Below are 19,272 nucleotides of genomic sequence, written 5' to 3' on the forward strand. Positions count from 1 at the left end.
CGGCGGCTCAGTCCTGTTGCCTGTTTGAGCTGGTGCTAAAATAAGACTTTCTTTGAACTGGCTTGTATGAAACAGTGTTATTTGATACATCGACCCTGGCCTTTTTGCAGTAGAAAAATCCTAAAATAAACCCCAAACAAAGTCACTGCAGAACAACTGAAATCATAAGCACGTATTAAAAAACACTACAGTCCGTTCAGCTGATACAGAGAAATAGCCCAAAGATTATTTACGGTAGATTACTGTACGTAGCTTATATTAATGTTATTTATAGACCAAAAGTTGCATTCAGAAAACCACTATTGCCATCTTTTCCTCTTTGTTTTAATAGCCGGCTTTTTGAATGTCCATTTCTGGTTAAGTAAGTTGTATGTTATAATATAGACCAATACCACAGCACACAGTCACTGCTTTGAAGTTGGGTTCATGGAGAGTTTGATGTTATGAGTGATTTCAGATGGAGGGCAAGGGTCATTAAACTCTCTGGGAGTGGCACGGATTTGGACAGATATCTCCAGCTCTCATATCCTAGCAGCTCTGGGCCCGATCTTCCACCTGGCGCAACAACAGCATTAGCGCAGAAGACAGTGACATCTTAAACATTGGTCTGTAGGAAGAAAAGGCTCAGGGAGTTTCATCGCCTCTGGCCATGGGTTGCCTGGCCTGCCAGACACTCCTCCTTTCTGTTCAAAAGAAGAACCGTCTGGACAGCTCCTCGCAGCCTATCATTTCACGATTTTACCCACATCGGTCCAATCACGCACCGAGAGGCGGGATTTCATTCCCCCAAGAGGCAGAAGCCGTCACCACACTCGACCCAAACAATAGAGATGGCGTGTGCGGCGAGTGATACAATGTTTTCTTCTGCTCTTTCGTCTGTTTTAAATCATTTGAAAAAAATGTAATCCCTAAAACCGAAGCAAGAAACAGCGTTCGAAGCGTGCCTCGTAAATAAGGACGTTTTTGGAAAAGCTTCCTGGCGCTTGTTGCTGTGACGTATCTAGCGTTGCTCTGATTGGTTGATGCCGTCTGTCAATCACGCCCACCGGTTAATCGCTGAGATCATGCTGCTCCCAGACTATATGTCTTTGAAATATCTATGAAAAAGCATGTAGTTTGGCAGGCCAGGCAAGGCTACTGGGCCTGTCCAGTAGGGCTGGCTAATGCAAGACATATAACACATTTTAAGAAAAAAGGATCTTATAGGTGCACAAAATGGAGATTTTTATTATGCTGAATAAGCTCTGCGTGTAATGAAGCCTTTTATCGGAGTAGTTATACTGATACGTTCTGAATAAAGACTATGGTTAGACAAACATATTTGCGTATCACGATACAGGTGCCTTGATACGCATATTTTCACATACTCGGTAACGATATATTGCCGATACAATATATTGAGCACAGCCCTACTGTCCAGCCTCTATTCAGCCCACGCACTGCTCTGAAGATTACACATTGACCCCTCCTCAGTCTAGTCTACAGTCTGCATTTAGAAACACAAGATCGGGCCCCTAATGTCTTATGGCTCACTATTTGACACCAATCCTGCCATAATGCCACCACCTTTTTGATGCTGCTGCGAGAAAATAACTTTACTTTTGTTAATTTCTGTGGACAGAGAAGACATTAAACTTTAAAGTCAAAACATCTGCAGCACCGGCCCTCCAGCTGATCATTTAACAATGGGCTCTTTATAAATGTATGTTGTCATGTGAACGCAGCCTGCTTTATAAAACAGATATGAAGTAGTTATGGAAGTAGAAAAATCCTCAGATGAAATGGGGAAACGTTTCACATTCTTCTCCTGTGATGTGGATTTTTCAATGAGAAACACTGACAGAAGCTGGTGCGGAGTCGATCACAGCTGAGATGTACAGTAGCGGCTATATTACAAAGAGTCAAAGTGTGAGTTTTAAAGACTACTCTAAAAGTACGTCCAGGAGTGTGGGCCTTTGGTGGTCACTTTAGCCAAAAAAACTGAAAAGACAAGATTTATTTTTTTCCAGGTTTGTTAACATGCAAATGCACCCAAACAATAAAGGCACCCAGAGTAAATGATAAACATATTCAATCTATTGTGGCTCATTAATTAAGCTACATTTGAGGCTAATATGGCTAAAGATGTACGTATGTAGCTATTGCTTAAATATGGAAATTCAGTTCATTTCGGATGAGAATATGTCAAAGCTAGAGGGGTTTTTCTAGGGCCGATGCCGATTTTTGGGGATTTTTATTCGTCGATGCCGATATGCTCGGCCGATCTTTTCAAATGTCTGTTCTATAATCCTGTAAAAATACAAACACTTGGCTAGTGCAGCAATGGCCACTTTAGGTAATTCAATCATGGTTTCTGTCCCTGATTTGATTAGCTGCCGTTAGCATTAGCATACTGTTGCTAGCTGCAGCATTTTGTGCGGTCAGCTAAACTACAATTGTAGAGGTTAAAACTGACTCAGCGATTGAAGTCTCCAGGTTCTGTGCTTCAAAATCACATAATGTATGTCCATATTGACGGTGGTTTAGTGAAACTAGCTAACTTTAGTCAAACTTGAAGCTAACGAATTTTCAGTACCTTTCTCTGTTCCCCTGAGGCCTAGGAGTTTGTGGGAGGACTTGCTTTAAATCCCTGACTTCACTCTTTCCAAAGCATCGGCCTAGTCAAAGCAAAGGCTGTACTTGTGTCTAACAAAGAACATCACACGAAACTATCTATTGTAGTTCAGTAGATACACAAGTTACGGATATGCTTGAAGATAATGGCAAATAAAAACAATTTTCAGAGTGCCTTTAAATGCTAGATTTTGAAACAACATATCCATGGTTATTTGACACATGTTATTTATATTCAAGTGCAGTTAGCATGCTATAGGAGGATATAAACGATTAGCATGCTAGTCGCTTGTCTTTTGTTTTGGCTGAAGTGACCGCAGCATGGATGGATTATAAAAGTTGGTTGCAAAGGTTCTCCCAATACCAATAGATCAGTTCAGTCATTAAGATATTGTTGCACCTTCGTTCCAGCTCTTAAAACACAACCCAGGCCTCAGCTGCTGAATGACTTTCGATGGACGTTGTGCGTGTCGAGTGAACAGGCACGCGTTTTCCTTTTAAGGACTCATTTTTTCCCTGATTTCCAAGACTTGTTAATCACAGTCTTGCTCATTTGGCAGATGAAGTTAAGTCGAAAGATTGCACTAAAGTTTTCAACAGAGGTGGGGGATATGACGCGAGTGGCTCTCAGATGAAGCAGATTAAGACAATGGGCTGGAGCGCCCTCTGCAGGCAGTAGTGAGGATGACATGTATGAGGATGTTATAAAAAGTGAAAACCGGCTTTCACTTTCAACGGCATGTTGGCGGATCGACGGTGCCGCGATGAACACACTTTGATGAATTACGGGGCTTCATAAATGTGGAGGACCTTCTCTGAGCGCTTAAGCAGTAGAAGAAGAAAGAAAGTGGAAAGGATTCCTCCAAACTGTGAGAATGAAGCAAAATGCTACTACAGGTATGTTTTTGGACAAGAGGAAATATATGCATGTCTCATTTAATGGCAATGTAAAGCTATGAATTGTGTTAAAATGTTATCTGGGCTCTAAGAAAACTCACATTTATTATGTGTTGCCATACCGCCCACCCCTATTCATAATTGTGCTATACCATGTGTAAAGTAAACACACCTCCCCCGTTCTCTCTGGAGGAGCACCTACATTAAGAGCTTTGAACACTGCCAATTGTCGGCGTCTCGCGCAGTTGGCTCGTTGTTATTCGTACGAAGTGTTAGCGTGCCAGACTCCACAGGTGGACACAGGATTAACACCGGGTTTGGTTAGAAACGGGGGCGACCGAGCGCCGAAAAACACCCACTTGTTGCTCCAGGAGTGCTCAATGTTCGACAGTGGGTCTCAAGCGAGTGTGAATGGCAGTATGCACAGATGAGTGAATCCATTTTACTCTTAGTTATAATAATGATCAAATCTAACCAAATCTTTTTTTCTTTTCTTTTTTTTACCATAGCGTGACAATAGCCCCCTTTTACACAGGCTTTTCATTTTGCAGATTACGCAACAGCAAGTAAGATTGTACTACGTGCCGCTTGCGTTTCGTTTTCAAGAGTGTGTGCGATAATGTTGAATAAAATGTTAAGCTCAAACTCACAGTAAAAGCTACTCCCTAAGCATACGAGTACGATCTGCAAAGAGACGTCACGGAAACAGAATAAGGAATGGGTCTCGTCACGTCGAATGGACCGAGTGCATCACCATCTTTTCGTCTGTGTAAAAGGGGCTAGAGCGTCCGGTCACTCCTCACTGATCTCTCCGGTTTAGTGGACAGTTCAGTCGGACCACTCGTTCTCATCCAGCTCCGAGTCGTCGTCGGACTCGCTGTACTCCACCGCGATGCGCCGGGACAAGATGGTGGCCACGTCGTTCCCCACGGGCTCCCGTTTGGCCTCCTGCTCCCGCTGCTCCTGCACTTTCCTCAGCTGGATACCTGCACGACAAAAGGTATGTTGATTTACTAGACTAGGCACCAAACTGTAATATCATGAGCAACACTCCTTTATTATGAAGTGTGTGCAAAATATGTACAGTTCTGTATTGGCAGACTGGACAGAAGCAATGTTGAGGCCAAAGTTATGCACATCTTACTTAACCCATGCATGCCAGATGGTTGGGAGAGACTTACTGCTTTGTTCGCAAGAGAAACCCTTTGCTCGCGAGACCAGACTTGGACAAACTAAGGCCCAGGCCCGTGCAGCCCGTTTATCATCCAGACACTGACATTTAATTCTTATAGTAACCACTAACATTAATGCATTGCTTTAACACAACAGCCTGTACAACAGCAATGTTCTCACTGTCGTAAAGATAAGTAACAGCCAATTATAGTCATGATTGGTTCAGCCCCCATGGAAAATGACAAAAAGTTTGCCCATACCCTGCTATAGATAGATGGTGGCCAAACTACACTGTCCGAAGCACCTGGATTTGACTAACTGTTCTGATCTGGTGTTGCTGCAGTTGGTCAGGTCTAGTTTCAGCAACACTCTGTGCCAAAATAATGAGATCGGCTGACTACCTGAACATCCGGAATAACCAGGTCATTCCATCAGTGGACTTCCTCTTCCCTAATGACATGGGCATATTCCAAGATGACAATGCCAGGATTCATCGGGCTCACATTGTGAACGAGTCTTTTTCACACATCATTTGGCCGCCACAGAGTTCAGATCTTGACCCCACTGAGAATCTTTGGGATGTGCTGGAGAAGGCTTTGCACGGTTGCCACACTCTCCCATCATCAATGCAAGATCTTGGTGAAAAATTAAAGCAACACTGGATCTATTGACGTCCCAGAAGCTGATTGAAACAATGCCACAGCTTCTTTTGATCAGATAGTACAAGTAGTTCTCAAACAATGTGTCGGGATCCAAATGTGGGTGATGGAGCTTTCCCAAAAATGACTGCTGATAATTTGAAGGTTGTTGATTGTCAGTCTCAGTGTCGATCAATGAATCAACAGACCTTTGTGTGTTTCATTTGCTGTATTAGGGTCTATGTTACTGACCTCTGCGTATCGCTGCGAGCAGATCTGAACGTGCGTCGCTCATGGGGATCATGCCCAACATGGTGCTCTTCCTCGCGGGCTGCGCTCCGTCCGACTGGCCGGCGGCATGCGGGGGGGAGGGGTGCGCCATGGGGGCACCCGGTGGCGGAGGGGGCGGGGCTGCGGGAGGAGCGCCTGAAGGGGGGTGGGCGGGGCTGGGCACGTAGTTGGCGGGAGGAGGCGGAGGGGAGGGCGAGTAGGGGCGGGACAGGGTGGAGGAGGTGGGCGGGACTGAGGCGGCAGCGGGCGGGGCCGCGGAGGAGTCGTACGGGGCCTGGGCCGCGGGCATAGACGGGGGAGGGGGAGGAGGGGCGGGAGGGATGTAGTACTCTGGGATAGTTGATGGTTGACCACTAAAGAGAGGAGAGACAATAAACAGGACACATTTTACTATACAATTCTGAATGTGTGACTTTTGTTGACTTAAATTAGACTTAAATCTTCACTAAAACTAAATCAAAATGTCTTGTGAAAACACCGGTCTCTAATCTCGGTGTCCATGTGCCAAAGTTATCAATAAATAAACCATTAATCTTGCAATTTGTACATGATAATCTGTCCATCTGTTCAACAAAATCCCATTCTGATCCAGCCTCACCCATGAGCCCTGTACTCCTTGACGGACTGCTGCCGGGGCCCGTTGACCATCTGATCCGCACCCTGGGGGCCGTGAGCGGAGGGGGTCCTGCCCAGCGAGGCCGCGTGGCGCCCGGGTGCGGCGGCTCCCGGAGGAGGCTGGGTGTTCGGCCTGAGCACCCGGTCCAGCGACTGGGTCTGAGGAGCCCCGAGGTGCTCCCGGCCGTGTTCCGGAGGGTGGGCCGCCTGCGACGAGGGGTGGCTGGGACTGGAGGGGGGAGAAGAGTTAGTTTAGGGTTATAGGGGGCAGATGTAATATGTTTTCTATCTGCTCCTTTTCATATTATGTTAAATGCTGTTGTTGCATTTGCTTTATAAATGAATGAAATACCGGATATAATGAAATGAAATGAAATGAGGGGTTCTTTTCTAAAAGGAGACACGATATGGATTGGCTTTTCCACTTATGTTAGAATTTTATTATTTAACTTAAAATAATGAATGTAGCCATAAGAAACCTAATGTAATAATTCACCCACGTGCAAAGAAAAGGCCGCTCTCTTATGGCAGGGAAAAATGAAGCAGTTTAAATAATGCCCATTAGCTTCAGCTGCAATAAATAGTAAGTGTGTGGTCACATTTACATAGCGCTTTTGTATTAGGCACTCAAAGTGTGTTGTTTAAAGGGATGCACTTACATCATTGTGCCTCAAAACAAATACACCACTCATTTCACATCTGTTGCCATGCTGTGACATCACCTGCATACCCTTTATACTATAGCTTCACCATGGAAACGGCAAGTGAGCCAGCAAAAAGATCATTTTCAGGCCTCACCATGCAACGCCCAGGAAGTAAGGACTAAAACGTTTATAATAAATATAAAAGTTGAGCTAAATGTTAGTATATTATGCATAATGCAATCAACAAGGTACAGAAACTTGAGCCTGGTGAGATGATACAGTCAACCAGTGTAATAATAAAGGTTGGATTTGTAAAATGTGGCTCGTAATAGAAGGATTAATTTGATACTGTAGTGCAGCTTTCCTCCAGAAGAGGGCGGCATGCATCTTCTACAAAACCCATTCTTTCCATCACCAGCAAGGTCAAAATTCACATCAAGCCTCCACACCGGCACAAACGTAGGTGTCTTACATTGTGAATAGTGATGGTCGTACCTGTTGTCTGGGGACAGGGAGCCCTCGGACGACATGCCGTGATACGGGGAGGGGGTCAGCCTGGCGTCCGGCCTGAACTCTTTGTCATAGGCCAAAACGTTCCACTCCTGGCGACGATTACGGGCCTTACGCACCTGAGCCGCAGACGAGATACGTTTTCAGCGTAAAAATGTTTTGTGGACATGGACATATTCTGATACAAAGCAAAATCAAACCAATACAATACAAATCCATAAATTGAAGATGACATTTTAGTGTATTAGGAATGCTGCTATGAGGAATATTGTTTTCTTTATGTATACTCTCCCATACTTTAACATGATATTTCCTTTACCATGACCAAATAATATGACACAATGATAGATATAACAGTGTTTTTATTAGTAGTAGTAGTATTTTTTATAGGAGATATTTGTGTGCTATACTGACCTTCTTGACCTCTCGTCCCGGCTCTTCGACCTGCCTTTGCTGCTCCTGTATAAAAACCACAGCAGTGACAGAACACAGAGAAGAGAATAACAGGGTTTAGAAAGAGGACAGTGGTTTGTGCAAAGCAGAGGAAGAGCCCCCCCCCGTCACCCGCTTCTCACTACCACCAGAGGGAGCTAGATCACACCTGCACGCTCATTCACTAAGTCTACTTCACCCACTCTCTAAGATCATACCAGACCAATCTAAACACAGCACAAAGCAAGGCAGCCCAGTCTGAACAACATCACTAATCCTAGCGTTGTAGAGGGATTCTGTGCCCTAGTATTTGGAATTTCTTAAATTGAATCATAATGTTTTGCAAAAATGGGCAGGTCAAAAGCACAGGCAGTACCGTTGTTGGATCGGGGAAGACATTTAGATCCAAAAACGGGATATAGGCTACCACACGGCAAAACTGGACTGTGTTTCAATAAAGATTAGTTGCCACCTATAGGCTCGGCAACGGTAAGTAAGAGATCCATTGACTATCCTGAATGATCCGGTAGTTCAATCAGTGAATGTTCCTGATGGTTTGGGCATATTCTGAGATGATAATGCCATTGAGAATCTTTGGGATGTGCTGGAGAACGCTTTGTGCACCGATCTCACTCCCCCATCATCAGTACAAGATCTTGGGGATAAATGAACGCAACACTGGATCTTTTGATCTATTTGAGCACGTGACCTTTGGTGTTTTTTGGTCAGGCAGTGTATTATCAAATTGGAGCTGCACAATGATAAAAATGTCAGATTGTTGATAATAGTTTGGACAATTGCCGTACCATATTTTACTATGTACTATATATCTTCACATGGGGACCAATCACAGAACGAGGAGGGACGGCAAGGCGATGATGTGCTATTCGACAGACGGAAGCTTATAGTTTGTTTACGGATCCAACATGACAGCAGCAGACGCCATCTTTGGATCAAGCTTTAAGACCGTGTTAAATAGTTTAGCTTGAAAGTTTACAGCGGGTACGTCATACGTCATCTGATACAATTGATACGATTGTCTATGGCTACGTGCAGACACATATGATAGACATTCGTAGCGCCCAATAAACGGCTATGGACGATCGTAAACCACACCTCTCCCACGAGAAAATGAATTGGTGGTCCCCAGACTAAATATAACTGTCGTCTGGGGATAGCCTAGGCTAATAGGTCTGGGCAATTCATTGAAATTTAATCGAAATCACAATATCTACTTTGACAGGTTCACAGCCATTTCTTTGGCAAAAAAAATCCCAAGAATTTTGTGTTAAATGAGATGAAAAATTCTGTCTAAGTTCATGAATCAGCTACAAATCGAAAATCGAACGATCAATATGAGAAAAAAATATCATGATTAATATTTTAGCCATATTGTCCAGACCCAGTGAGACAAATATTTTACAATCCCACTTCAACTCAATAGATTCCTGTAGTTCTTTATATATTGTGTCAAAACAACAGTGCTAAATCAGGATCAAAACATGGATTAATTATGAAACTAAATTAGTAAAATCATGACTAAAACTGAACTTTTGCACATCTTTAAGTTTCAAAGTGGTCTTGTTGTGGGCTGTCGATATTGTGTTGCTTAAAGGGACAGTGCGTAACATTTTGGACTATAGTGTTGACATCAATACAAAACATGTTCCTCATGACCAGCTCTACACAGAAAAGTCTATTACTGCAGTGGGTAATTAAAGGATGTATTTGGATGAGGACCTAACCTGTTCAAATATTCTGCTGACTTTAGTCATCATCGCCATGGAGACGAGCTGGAGACGTACCCACTTCCAGTAAAGCTACAGTCATGTCTGAACTGCTCACGGCTCAAGCTCATGTTTGTTTGCACATTTATGAGGTATTTTTCTATGATGAAAATATCTGTCATGAAATAAATGCTTGTATTTCTATTTTGTTTATTGGGTAAAATTCTACACGGTGTGGCTTTAAAGGGAAATTTCAGGATTTTTGACATAGGGCTTCATTTCCTAGTTATCCAGAGTGTTGCTGATACCTGGAGAATTTTTTTTTGTAATTCATGCAGTTCTTATGTTTGAAGAGTTTTGTGGCGCTAGGCTAATGCAAGGCTAGCACATTTCTACGATATCAGCTAGCCTGCATTAAAACAGTCTGACCCGCTCCACAGAGCACCTGAGGCAAATCACTTATAACGCCAGACTAATATAAATGTCTGTGTCGATAGAGTAATTTTAACCATTTTGCATTTAAAATACCTTACTTTTGAGCAGCATCTACTTCGTGCTTGTATAAGCTACGCAGCGGTGGAGTGATCTGCTAGAAAATAGTCCCTCAAAATGCGATCATTCATGTGACGCAAGGTCAGTCATATTCCAAAAATTACTCTATCGATACAGACATTTATATTCTTTGTCTGGTGTTATAAGGGATTTGCCTCAGGTGCTCTGTGGAGCGGGTCAGACTGTTTTTAATGCAGGCTAGCTGATACCATAGAAATGTGCTAGCCTTGCATTAGCCTAGCGCCACGAAACTCTTCAAATATAAGAACTGCATGAATTACAAAACAAAATTCTCCAGGTACCAGCAACACTCTGGATAACTAGGAAATGAGGCCCTATGTCAAAAATCCTGAAATATCCCTTTAATATTGTATTTTGATAGAGGTAATTTGGCGACACATTGTGCAACCCAATGTAGCATTATCATCATTATAAACCAAAACACAGGCATAATGAGTTTCTGACAGACTGGGCTGAATTGAACACAGGGGTTAGTCCGACTGAGGGTGAGGTGGCAAGCAACAAAACGTGACAAACATGAAAAACACGGGGGTGTGCAGTGGCAGTGGGTTCAGTGTCACCTACAGTGTCTTACCTGCACTAACGTGAAGCATGTTCTAGATAGTGTGTGTGTACTGCATAGTGGTGCGGTCGGAAGGGGGGGGTTTCAATGCTATGGGACAGGGGGGTTGTCTTACGGAGATGGACAATGGGCTCCTGGGTGGGGCGTTTCTGGAGTGGGGTCTGCTGGTGGGATGGGCCGGGCAGCCCTGAGGAGGAGAGACAACAAGCTGGACAGTTAGACTGAGCAGGGAGCAGGCGGGAGCAGTAATGGAGGCTGAGGCGGCCAGAGCGACTCAAAAAGAGCGACCATTTTCCCCCACAAAGGTTAATGTCGTTTTCATAAGGGATGTGTTGAGATTAAAGCAGGGAACAGAAATATATGGAGAGTAGCATTAGTTTGAACAAAAATTAAACAACAACACAGCAGCAGAAATGGGATGTTTTCAAGACTTTTCTCTGCTCTATGTAATGATTTTGATTTTTTTTTTTTTTATATATGAACAGCCATTAATAGGACTAAGGCTAGAAGAGTTACATAATCCCATCATAGTTTAATGTCCTCAATGAGAATCACACAACTATTGGTGCTATTAATATCAGGTGAAGTCCTAATTAGGCCTGGATATCGTTATATATTTTATGATACTAGTACTTTAACAATACTTGGTTTTTCGATACCGATACCCGAACTTTTTCCTATTTTTGTTTTCTAGAACTGGAAAACAGAAAAATAATGTGTGAAAGATCTGCGTTTTTACAATATTAGGGTCATCTTCAATGAAATGTGGGAAAAATTGGGAAGAATTTGGGGGAAAATTGGGAGAAATTGTAGCAAAAAATGAGGAAGAATTGTGTAAAGAAAAAGGGGTAAAATAGGGAATAAAATGGGGGTAAATGGAGGGAAAGAGCGAAAATATTAGGAATAAAAAATTGTCAAAAATAAGGGGAAAAAAATTGGCAAAATGAGAAAAAATAGGGAAAAAATACTAAGAAAAAAAGGAAAAAAAAGGAAGATATGGGGAAAACATAGGGGCAAAAAATTAAAAAAAATTGGAAAATGAAAAAATGGGGGGACACATTTTTGAAAAATTTACCTTAGTCAAACTACGTGCCCTTATTGACCCTAGTTTTCGCAAACTAACACCAATCCCTTGAATCAAGTAATTCTAGCCTGCATAAAAAAGCATTTTAGATATTGAATCTTTTAATGCATCGACAAACTCTACTGGATAAACTGTAGCACCAGATTTAAAAGATCATTCCTCATTGTTTCCGAGCTCATCATTTGTAAACCTTAACTCTGCTTTAAGAGTTTTATTAGATAGAGCAGTACGGTAAGAAATCCCCCAAATGAGATAATACTGCTGCTGTGTGTGAACAGTTTCAGAACAATGTGAAATATACAGATACAAAAGCAGCAAATCAAGCTTAATGGCATAAATAAAGACGAGAAATATAGACTTAGCAAATTAAAACTGAAATGATAAATCGGATTCAGAGACGCACACGTCCCCCTCACACAAATGAGCATTCATCAAACCCCGTCATTAGCGCAGAGTTTCCGTTACCTTCTGACGCCGCTTCTCTTTGCGCTTGTCCTCTGTGGCCTGCAGCATCTTCTCCTTCCACAGGTTGAAGAAGTACGAGGGGTCGGTGTAGAACTTCAGAGCATCCTTTTTGTCGTCCCTGTGTTTGGGAACAAAGAACAAGAAACACATAAATTAACAAAAAGATGTTATAGCAACGTTACATTATGGTGCTTATAGCTTTGTATGTAGTCACTGACCGTTATGTTTTCACACAAAGGCAGAGAGAGCTAGTTAAAGCTGCATTATGCAACTTTAATAACTTATAGCTTTTTATGTGGAAAAAAAAGTTGACTGATGATGATTTGTGTGTATTTGCCCTTGTAGTGACCCAGTGGCTGTATGAGTGATCAGCATGGTGCCTTTACTTTCCATCACAGTGGTCTCTACAACGCTTCAGGATCAATTTTGTAGGTTTTCACTGCTGACGGAGCCTCTCACCAGAAAAACTACACAACAATTGATCCTGGAGTGTTGTAGAGACCACCGTGATGGAAAGTAAAGGCGCCATGCTGACCACTCATACAGCCAATGGGTCACTACAAGGGCAAATATGCACAAATACCAACTTTTTTTCCACATAAAACGTTGCATAATGCAGCTTTAAATGTAATTATGGGTGAGTTTATGGCACAATTTACACCAGCAGGGGTTTACTAATGCATGCTCGAGGCAGGTTTTCAGCATTAGCATAGCTTCAGGTCTGTAATTGCAATATTTTTTTCTCATATCAATTTTGATTTCCGATTTTATTTGATTCATAAACTTAGACAGACCTTTTATACAAACTTAGAGAAGAATAAAAGTGATATTTGTGCGTATTCGACCTTGTAGTGACCCAATGGGTGATCAGGATGATGCCTTTATTTTCCATCACGGTGGTCTCTACAACGCTCCAGGATCAGTTGCTTTTTAGTTTTTCTGGTGAGAGGCTCCGTCAGCGGTGAAAACCTTCCAAACAGTTGATCCTGGAGCGTCCTAGAGACCACTGTGATGGAAATTAAAAGTGCCATGCTGACCACTCATACAGCCATTGGGTCACTACAAGGTCAAATATATCTATATATAATATATATCACCTTTAATCACCTTTTAACGCACACAAATCCCCTTTTGTCTCCTACAGACTCCCAAACAAAGTTCTGTTTCTGTAAAATGGCTGTAAACCTGTCGATTATAAAGTCCCTTACTGAAACTGACCAAAGCAGAGATTGCGATTTCGCTAAAATTTGGATTAATTGCCCCGCCCTAACTGCACCTACGCAGCTGAGGAACATACAGTAGGTGCCTCTATCACTGAAGGAACATTAGGCTGTCCACCACAACACCTGGCTTTACTGAGTCTGCAGCTAAACATAGTTCATGTACTGCAAGTCGGCTAAATGGATTTCACTGCACTGCGAGTAAAGATATAAACATTGGTCCGACTCTGGTATGTGAAAGCTCATTCTCTCTGACTGACCTGTACGGCGTGAGGATGTTGAGCGGCGGAGGCTTGTCGCAGCGATGGTACATCTCCACCACGGGGTTCGGGACTGAGGTGCGCGACACCACCTGCTGGTCCTGGATGGTGCTGCTCTTAAAGGCCTTCCTCATGTTGATGTCCTGCAGGGAGACTGGGGAGAAAGAGAGAGACGAGGAACAATGTTATCAAAGTGAGGGAACAAAGAAAGAAATGAACCAGACACATGCTGATGATAAAAAGTCTGTAATTTCTCTGCAAAGAAAACTGACTTTTAATGTATGAGGTGCTTAGAAATGGAATCTATAATATGCTCAAGGCAAACGAGCCACACATGCATATATCAGATGTGTTTTCTCTATGATTTATGAAATACACAGGAGCCATTTTGTATTCCAGGGATATTTCTTTCCCTCGCTTTTATCAGCCTGAAGACGGGCCATAAAACACCAGTATGGCGTGTGGTGCGTCTATTTATCACTGAACTTCTCCTTAGTCCTTTAGTGCCATGTGTGTCCTCATAAACACGGGATTTATAGACTGGCGTGAAAAATAATGAGGGCTTGTAGAAATGGAAATACAAAGCAGACCGAGCCTAGAATTTGAATCTGAACGTAACTGGGAGAAATCGTATTACAAATGACATTGGCCCGATATATTGGCTGGCTAATATTTCGGGCCAATGTTTGGGTATTTCACAATATTGGATATATAAAGCCGATGTCCTACAACTTCCTAGGCCTCAGAGGAGCTGAGGAACATAGCAGTGAAAATTGGAATTCACAAAAGAGCTTTCTACAAATCAGATATGGCAACGTTTGGAGGACGACCCCATGATTTTGGAAGAGATTTTTAATGCAGGCTACTAGTTGCCATAGACATGCACTAGCCTAGCAGTAGCCTAGCACTAGCCTAGCAATAGCTTAGCACTAGCCTGTCACTAGCCTAGCACCACTAAACTCTTCAATAAGGACTGCATGAATTAAAATATATATATCTCCAGAAATCAACAACACTCTGGATAACATAGAGGCCCTATGTCAAAAATTCTGAAATATCCCTTTAACCAAGAACATTTTCTCTAATTCAGCTTTATCCAAATATAGAAACGTCTAGTCTGCAGCTTATAGCCTATAACACCTCATTTGAAAGTTAAGACCAACAAAACTCATCTGAACTGATCTTTTTCCTCGCGTTGTTGACACTTTTTTGACTATTATTTTTCCATTGCTTTTTAGTTGAGTTTTCGTCACATTTTTGCCACTTTTTTCTTGCCCATTTGTGGTGTTTTTGTTGCATTTTGGTCGCTTTAGTGTCACTTTTTCATCACTTTTCTGTTGCTCTTTTATTGCTTTTTTTGGTCACTTTTTCATGGCTTTTTGTCATGTTTTTTATGGGTTTTTTTGTAATTTGTCAGATTTGTTTTAAACAATTCTTTTGTTGATTCTTTTGTAAATTTTTGTTGGTTTTTTTTGTCACTTTTTCTGTTTTTGTTGATTTTTTTTTTTTTTCATTTTGTCATTTTTTGGTCAGTTTTTTGTAATTTTTTTGTAATTTGTTTTGTCATTTTTGTCTAATTTTTGACTAATTATTTGTCATGTTTTTTGTAATTTATTGTAATTTTTTTGTATATTTTTTGTAATTTTCTTGTAATTTTTTTGTATATTTTTTGTAAATGTTTTTGTAATTTTTTTGTAATTTTTTTGTAATTTGTTTTGTCCTTTTTGTCTAATTTTTGACTAATTATTTGTCTCTTTTTTGAATTTTTTTTGTCGCTTCTTTGTTATTTGTTTGTGATTTATTTATTCATTAAATTTTCAGTCACTTTTTTGCCGCTTTTTTGTCACTCTTTTGTTGCATTTTATCCTTGTTTTCGTCTCATTTTTGTTGCTATTTTGACACTTTCTTCCAAGACGCTTTTAGATTTGGGTAAAGCCAAACAGGAGGAAATGTGGTCGGTTCAGGCGGGGGTTCAGAGGTTAAATAAATCATCCCTAGGCCTCCATCAAAGCGCCCAGTACCCAGTAACAGCACCCAGTTTGATGCCCTTGTTGACCTATTGCCTGGAGAGAAGTATTTGATTGTACTTCAAGTGTGTCAGGTAAAAAAACAAACATCAATCTGTACGTCGATCCCTAAACCGGCGGCGATCCGACAGCCCAGGAGCAGATGGTTCAGTGTGTTCAGTGTGTGATGTGTGTAATGAGGTTAAACCCTGACAGAGACATGTGTTTCCACCGGCGACTCGTTCTCACCTCAGCGCCGCGCTTTTGTCATTAAAACAGAGATGTCAGTTTTTAGGCACAGACGCGACATGAAGGGGTTTGTCAAAGCCGATAAAGGCCAGAGTGATCAGTGATTTAACCTCTTAACCCCCACCTGAACCGAGCACATTTTCTACTGTTCGGCTTTACCAAAATCTAAAAGCTTCATGAAAAAAGCCTCAACATAGCGATGAAAACAAGATGTAAACAAGGATGAAATTGTGACAAAAAAGCGACAAAAAAGTGACTACAAAAGTGACAAAAAATTTGACAAAAATGACAAAAAAATAATTTAAAAATTGCAAAAAAATTACATTTTTTTTTTACAAATAATTAGACAAAACTTAGACAAAAAAAATACAAAACAGTGACAAAAAAGTGACAAATAATTAGACAAAAATTAGCCAAAAAAATATCAAAACTTACAAAAAAGTGACAAAAAAATAACCAAAAAGTGACAAAAAATTGACAAAAATTACAAAAAAATACATTTAAATCTTGCAAAAAAAAAGCGAGAAAAAAATGTAACAAATAATTAGACAAATATTAGACAAAAAATACAAAAAATGACAAAAAACTTAATTAGACACAAATTAGACAAAAAAAAAAACCAAAATTGCAAAAAAGTGACAAAAAATGTACAAAAACTACAAAAAAATACATTTAAATATTGCAAAAAAAACAACAAAAAAGCGTGACAAATAATTAGACAAAAAAGTAGACAAAAATGACAAACATTTTAGACTAAAATGACCAAAAAAATTACAAAAAAAAACCACAACAAAAACATGACAAAAAAAAAGCGGCAGAGATGCAACAAAATAGCGACATGACGACAACACCGCAACAACACGAAGAAAAGTCTTGTGGAAAAGTCAGTTTTGTAGGTCTTAGCTTTTAAATCATACCCTGGCCTATAGGCTGCAGCTCTCGAGTCAAGAAGCTTTCAGATTTGGGTAATACCAAACTAAAATAAGCTTGGTTCAGGTGGGGGTAAAGAGGTTTATTCATTGTAAATATCAGCTTGTTTCTTAATTCCTCATTTTCTCCTGGCCCTTCATCTACTTGTGTGTTGATGTTGCGGCGAAGAATCTCTCTTTCACCGCGGTCACGGACAACCATCTTCCTCCCATTTCCACATTAGCTGAAACAGGGTCAGTCCTTGTAGTTTGCTTGTCATCTCCCTCTTTCCTCTCATCTCTCCATCTCTCCTTCTTACAACAAAGTCAGTCCCTGTCAGACTGTCTCTCTTTCATGTGTCTGTCCCCGAGGCCAGAGACTAATCCACAAACCAGCGTCTAATGCAAAACCTTCATTCACTGGCTGTTCAAAGAGGACAGACCCTGCTGCACTTACAGACTACAGCTCTCCCCTCCCTCTGACCTGGCAAAGCGACTGCCGTGTACTTTTGTTGGTTTCACTCAATATTCCAGCAATATTACGCTACGTTGAAATGACAGTTGTTTTTTTTGAGCTCGACACGGATCATTTTCTGCTCGGCTTTTTCCCACGAGAGCCGCACAAATCAGATCCTTGTGACTTCCTCCACATGCCAAGCCGAGAGCGCTCCTCCACCGCAGCCTTTCAAATTGATTTCCTTTGATTAGATTTGTCATACTATCCGCATACTCTAAAAAGAGACACGGAAAGTGCAGATAAAAGAGGGGGAAAACAAGCTATTTCAAGTGAGTAAACTAATAAAAATAATAATAGCTTCACAATGGTTCCTGCGGGGCCTGTGTGCTCTTGTAAAGTGAATTGTACTTGTGCTATATTACTGCATTAAGATGATGAGTGACTGTAGAGAGTCTTTATGTGGAGGTAATGAGTCTCATGTTACAGTGAAGAGGCCCGGACGCAACTGTGGGCTGTTCAGACTGAAGGATCATGTGAGCGGGTAAATGGTGATCTATAATTAAATGCCTCTGTAGTGTTGTCATATGTGTGCGGGTATAGAAACTCACAGGCTTTAGCTTTAAAGGCAAGTTAATGCACTCTTAAAGGGATATTTCAGGATTTTTGACAATGCCTCATTTCCGAGTTTTCCAGAGTGCTGTTGTTTTCTGGAAATGTGTTTTTATTCATGCAGTCCTTATATTTGAAGAGTTTAGCGGCGCTAGGCTAGTGCTAGGCTAGTGCATGTCTATGGTAACTAGTAGCCTGCATTAAAAACAGTCTGACCCAAGCACAGTGCACCTGAGGCAAATCACTTCTAACACCCGACTACCCATATAAATGTCTGTGTCGACTGAATGATTTTTGAAATATAACCACTTTGCATTTAAATGAACTTCTATTTGAGCAGCATCAGCTTCCTGGCTGTAGCTACGCAATGATCTGCTCGGTTACCGGATCTACAGTAGTTTGTTTACCCGTGGCCGGCATTACTACACGTTGGAATTCACAAAGGAGCTTTCTACAAATCAGATATGGCAACGTTTGGAGGACGACCCCATGATTTTGAAGAGGTTTTTAATGCAGCCTACTAGTTACCATAGACATGCGCTAGCCTAGCACTAGCCTAGCATCACTAAACTCTTCAAATATGCAGCAATAAAATACTGCAGGAATGAAATAATAAAATAAAATCTCCAGAAATCAACAACACTCTGGATAACTAGGAAATGAAAATTCCTGCTATATCCCTTAAACCTCTGAACAAAGCACATTTTCTCCAGTTTGGCTTTACCCAAATCTAAAAGCGTCATGAAAAAAAACGCTAAAATAGCAATGAGAACAAGACTAAAACGAGGATGAAAACGCAACAAAAAATCAAGAAAAAAGACACAAGGTGACTACGTAAAGTGACGATGTGGAAACAACGCGGTCATAGCAGTCTTGGCTTTCAACTTAGGCGTTACACTGACCTTAATAAGCAAGAAGTGAGCCGAACTGGAGAAAATGCACTTGGTTAAGGCGGGGGTAAGGGGGTTAACTCGTTTAGGGTTCATTCACAGTCTATTTTTCTTTTGCTCTTTTGGATTTTTCTCGAAATAATCTGCAAGAGGAATACGACTTGTTTCTGCATCTGGAACAAAGGATATGACGAGGTGTCCGGAAATATCTCCAAAGTCGCACAATGCTCTCGGGAATAGGGATCAAATTAGCAAAAAAAAAATGGACACTCCAACTGGGGCTGTCATGATCATTACTATATCGACTCAATAAATGACAGATTAAGAATACGTTTTTGGGTTCAATATTATCGTCAGTACATTTATTTGCCTTTTGTCCAATTTTATATATGAAAATATGTGAAATGATCCAATAATGTTGCCTGATACAGTGAATAAAGTCATTCACA

At 41.2% G+C, this 19,272-nt stretch overlaps 1 protein-coding gene and 1 long non-coding RNA gene across 3 annotated transcripts in view; one reads left to right on the plus strand and one right to left on the minus strand.

Annotated features, from left to right (window-relative positions):
• The window catches only part of LOC306980571, a 174,892-nt gene that overhangs the window by 113,527 nt on the left and 42,093 nt on the right, over nucleotides 1–19,272 (plus strand). The gene's annotated exons all lie outside the window — the stretch shown is intronic.
• LOC306980511 (actin-binding protein WASF3) overlaps nucleotides 3,259–19,272 on the minus strand; it is a 44,532-nt gene continuing 28,518 nt past the window's right edge. Inside the window, exons 4-11 of one of the 2 annotated variants that reach the window (XM_079579939.1) lie at nucleotides 13,705–13,858; nucleotides 12,225–12,342; nucleotides 10,791–10,862; nucleotides 7,796–7,840; nucleotides 7,367–7,500; nucleotides 6,211–6,456; nucleotides 5,574–5,965; nucleotides 3,259–4,496 (exon numbers count right to left, since the gene is read on the minus strand). In XM_079579939.1, coding sequence (XP_079436065.1) covers nucleotides 4,339–4,496; nucleotides 5,574–5,965; nucleotides 6,211–6,456; nucleotides 7,367–7,500; nucleotides 7,796–7,840; nucleotides 10,791–10,862; nucleotides 12,225–12,342; nucleotides 13,705–13,858 — 1,319 coding nt within the window. In that variant the 3' untranslated portion in view covers nucleotides 3,259–4,338. The remainder of the gene's footprint in view (nucleotides 4,497–5,573; nucleotides 5,966–6,210; nucleotides 6,457–7,366; nucleotides 7,501–7,795; nucleotides 7,841–10,790; nucleotides 10,863–12,224; nucleotides 12,343–13,704; nucleotides 13,859–19,272) is intronic. The other variant, XM_079579940.1, reaches the window with a different exon arrangement.

The sequence above is a fragment of the Gobius niger genome (genome assembly GCF_951799975.1).
Source record: "Gobius niger genome assembly, chromosome: 21".
Taxonomy (NCBI): Eukaryota; Metazoa; Chordata; class Actinopteri; order Gobiiformes; family Gobiidae; genus Gobius; species Gobius niger.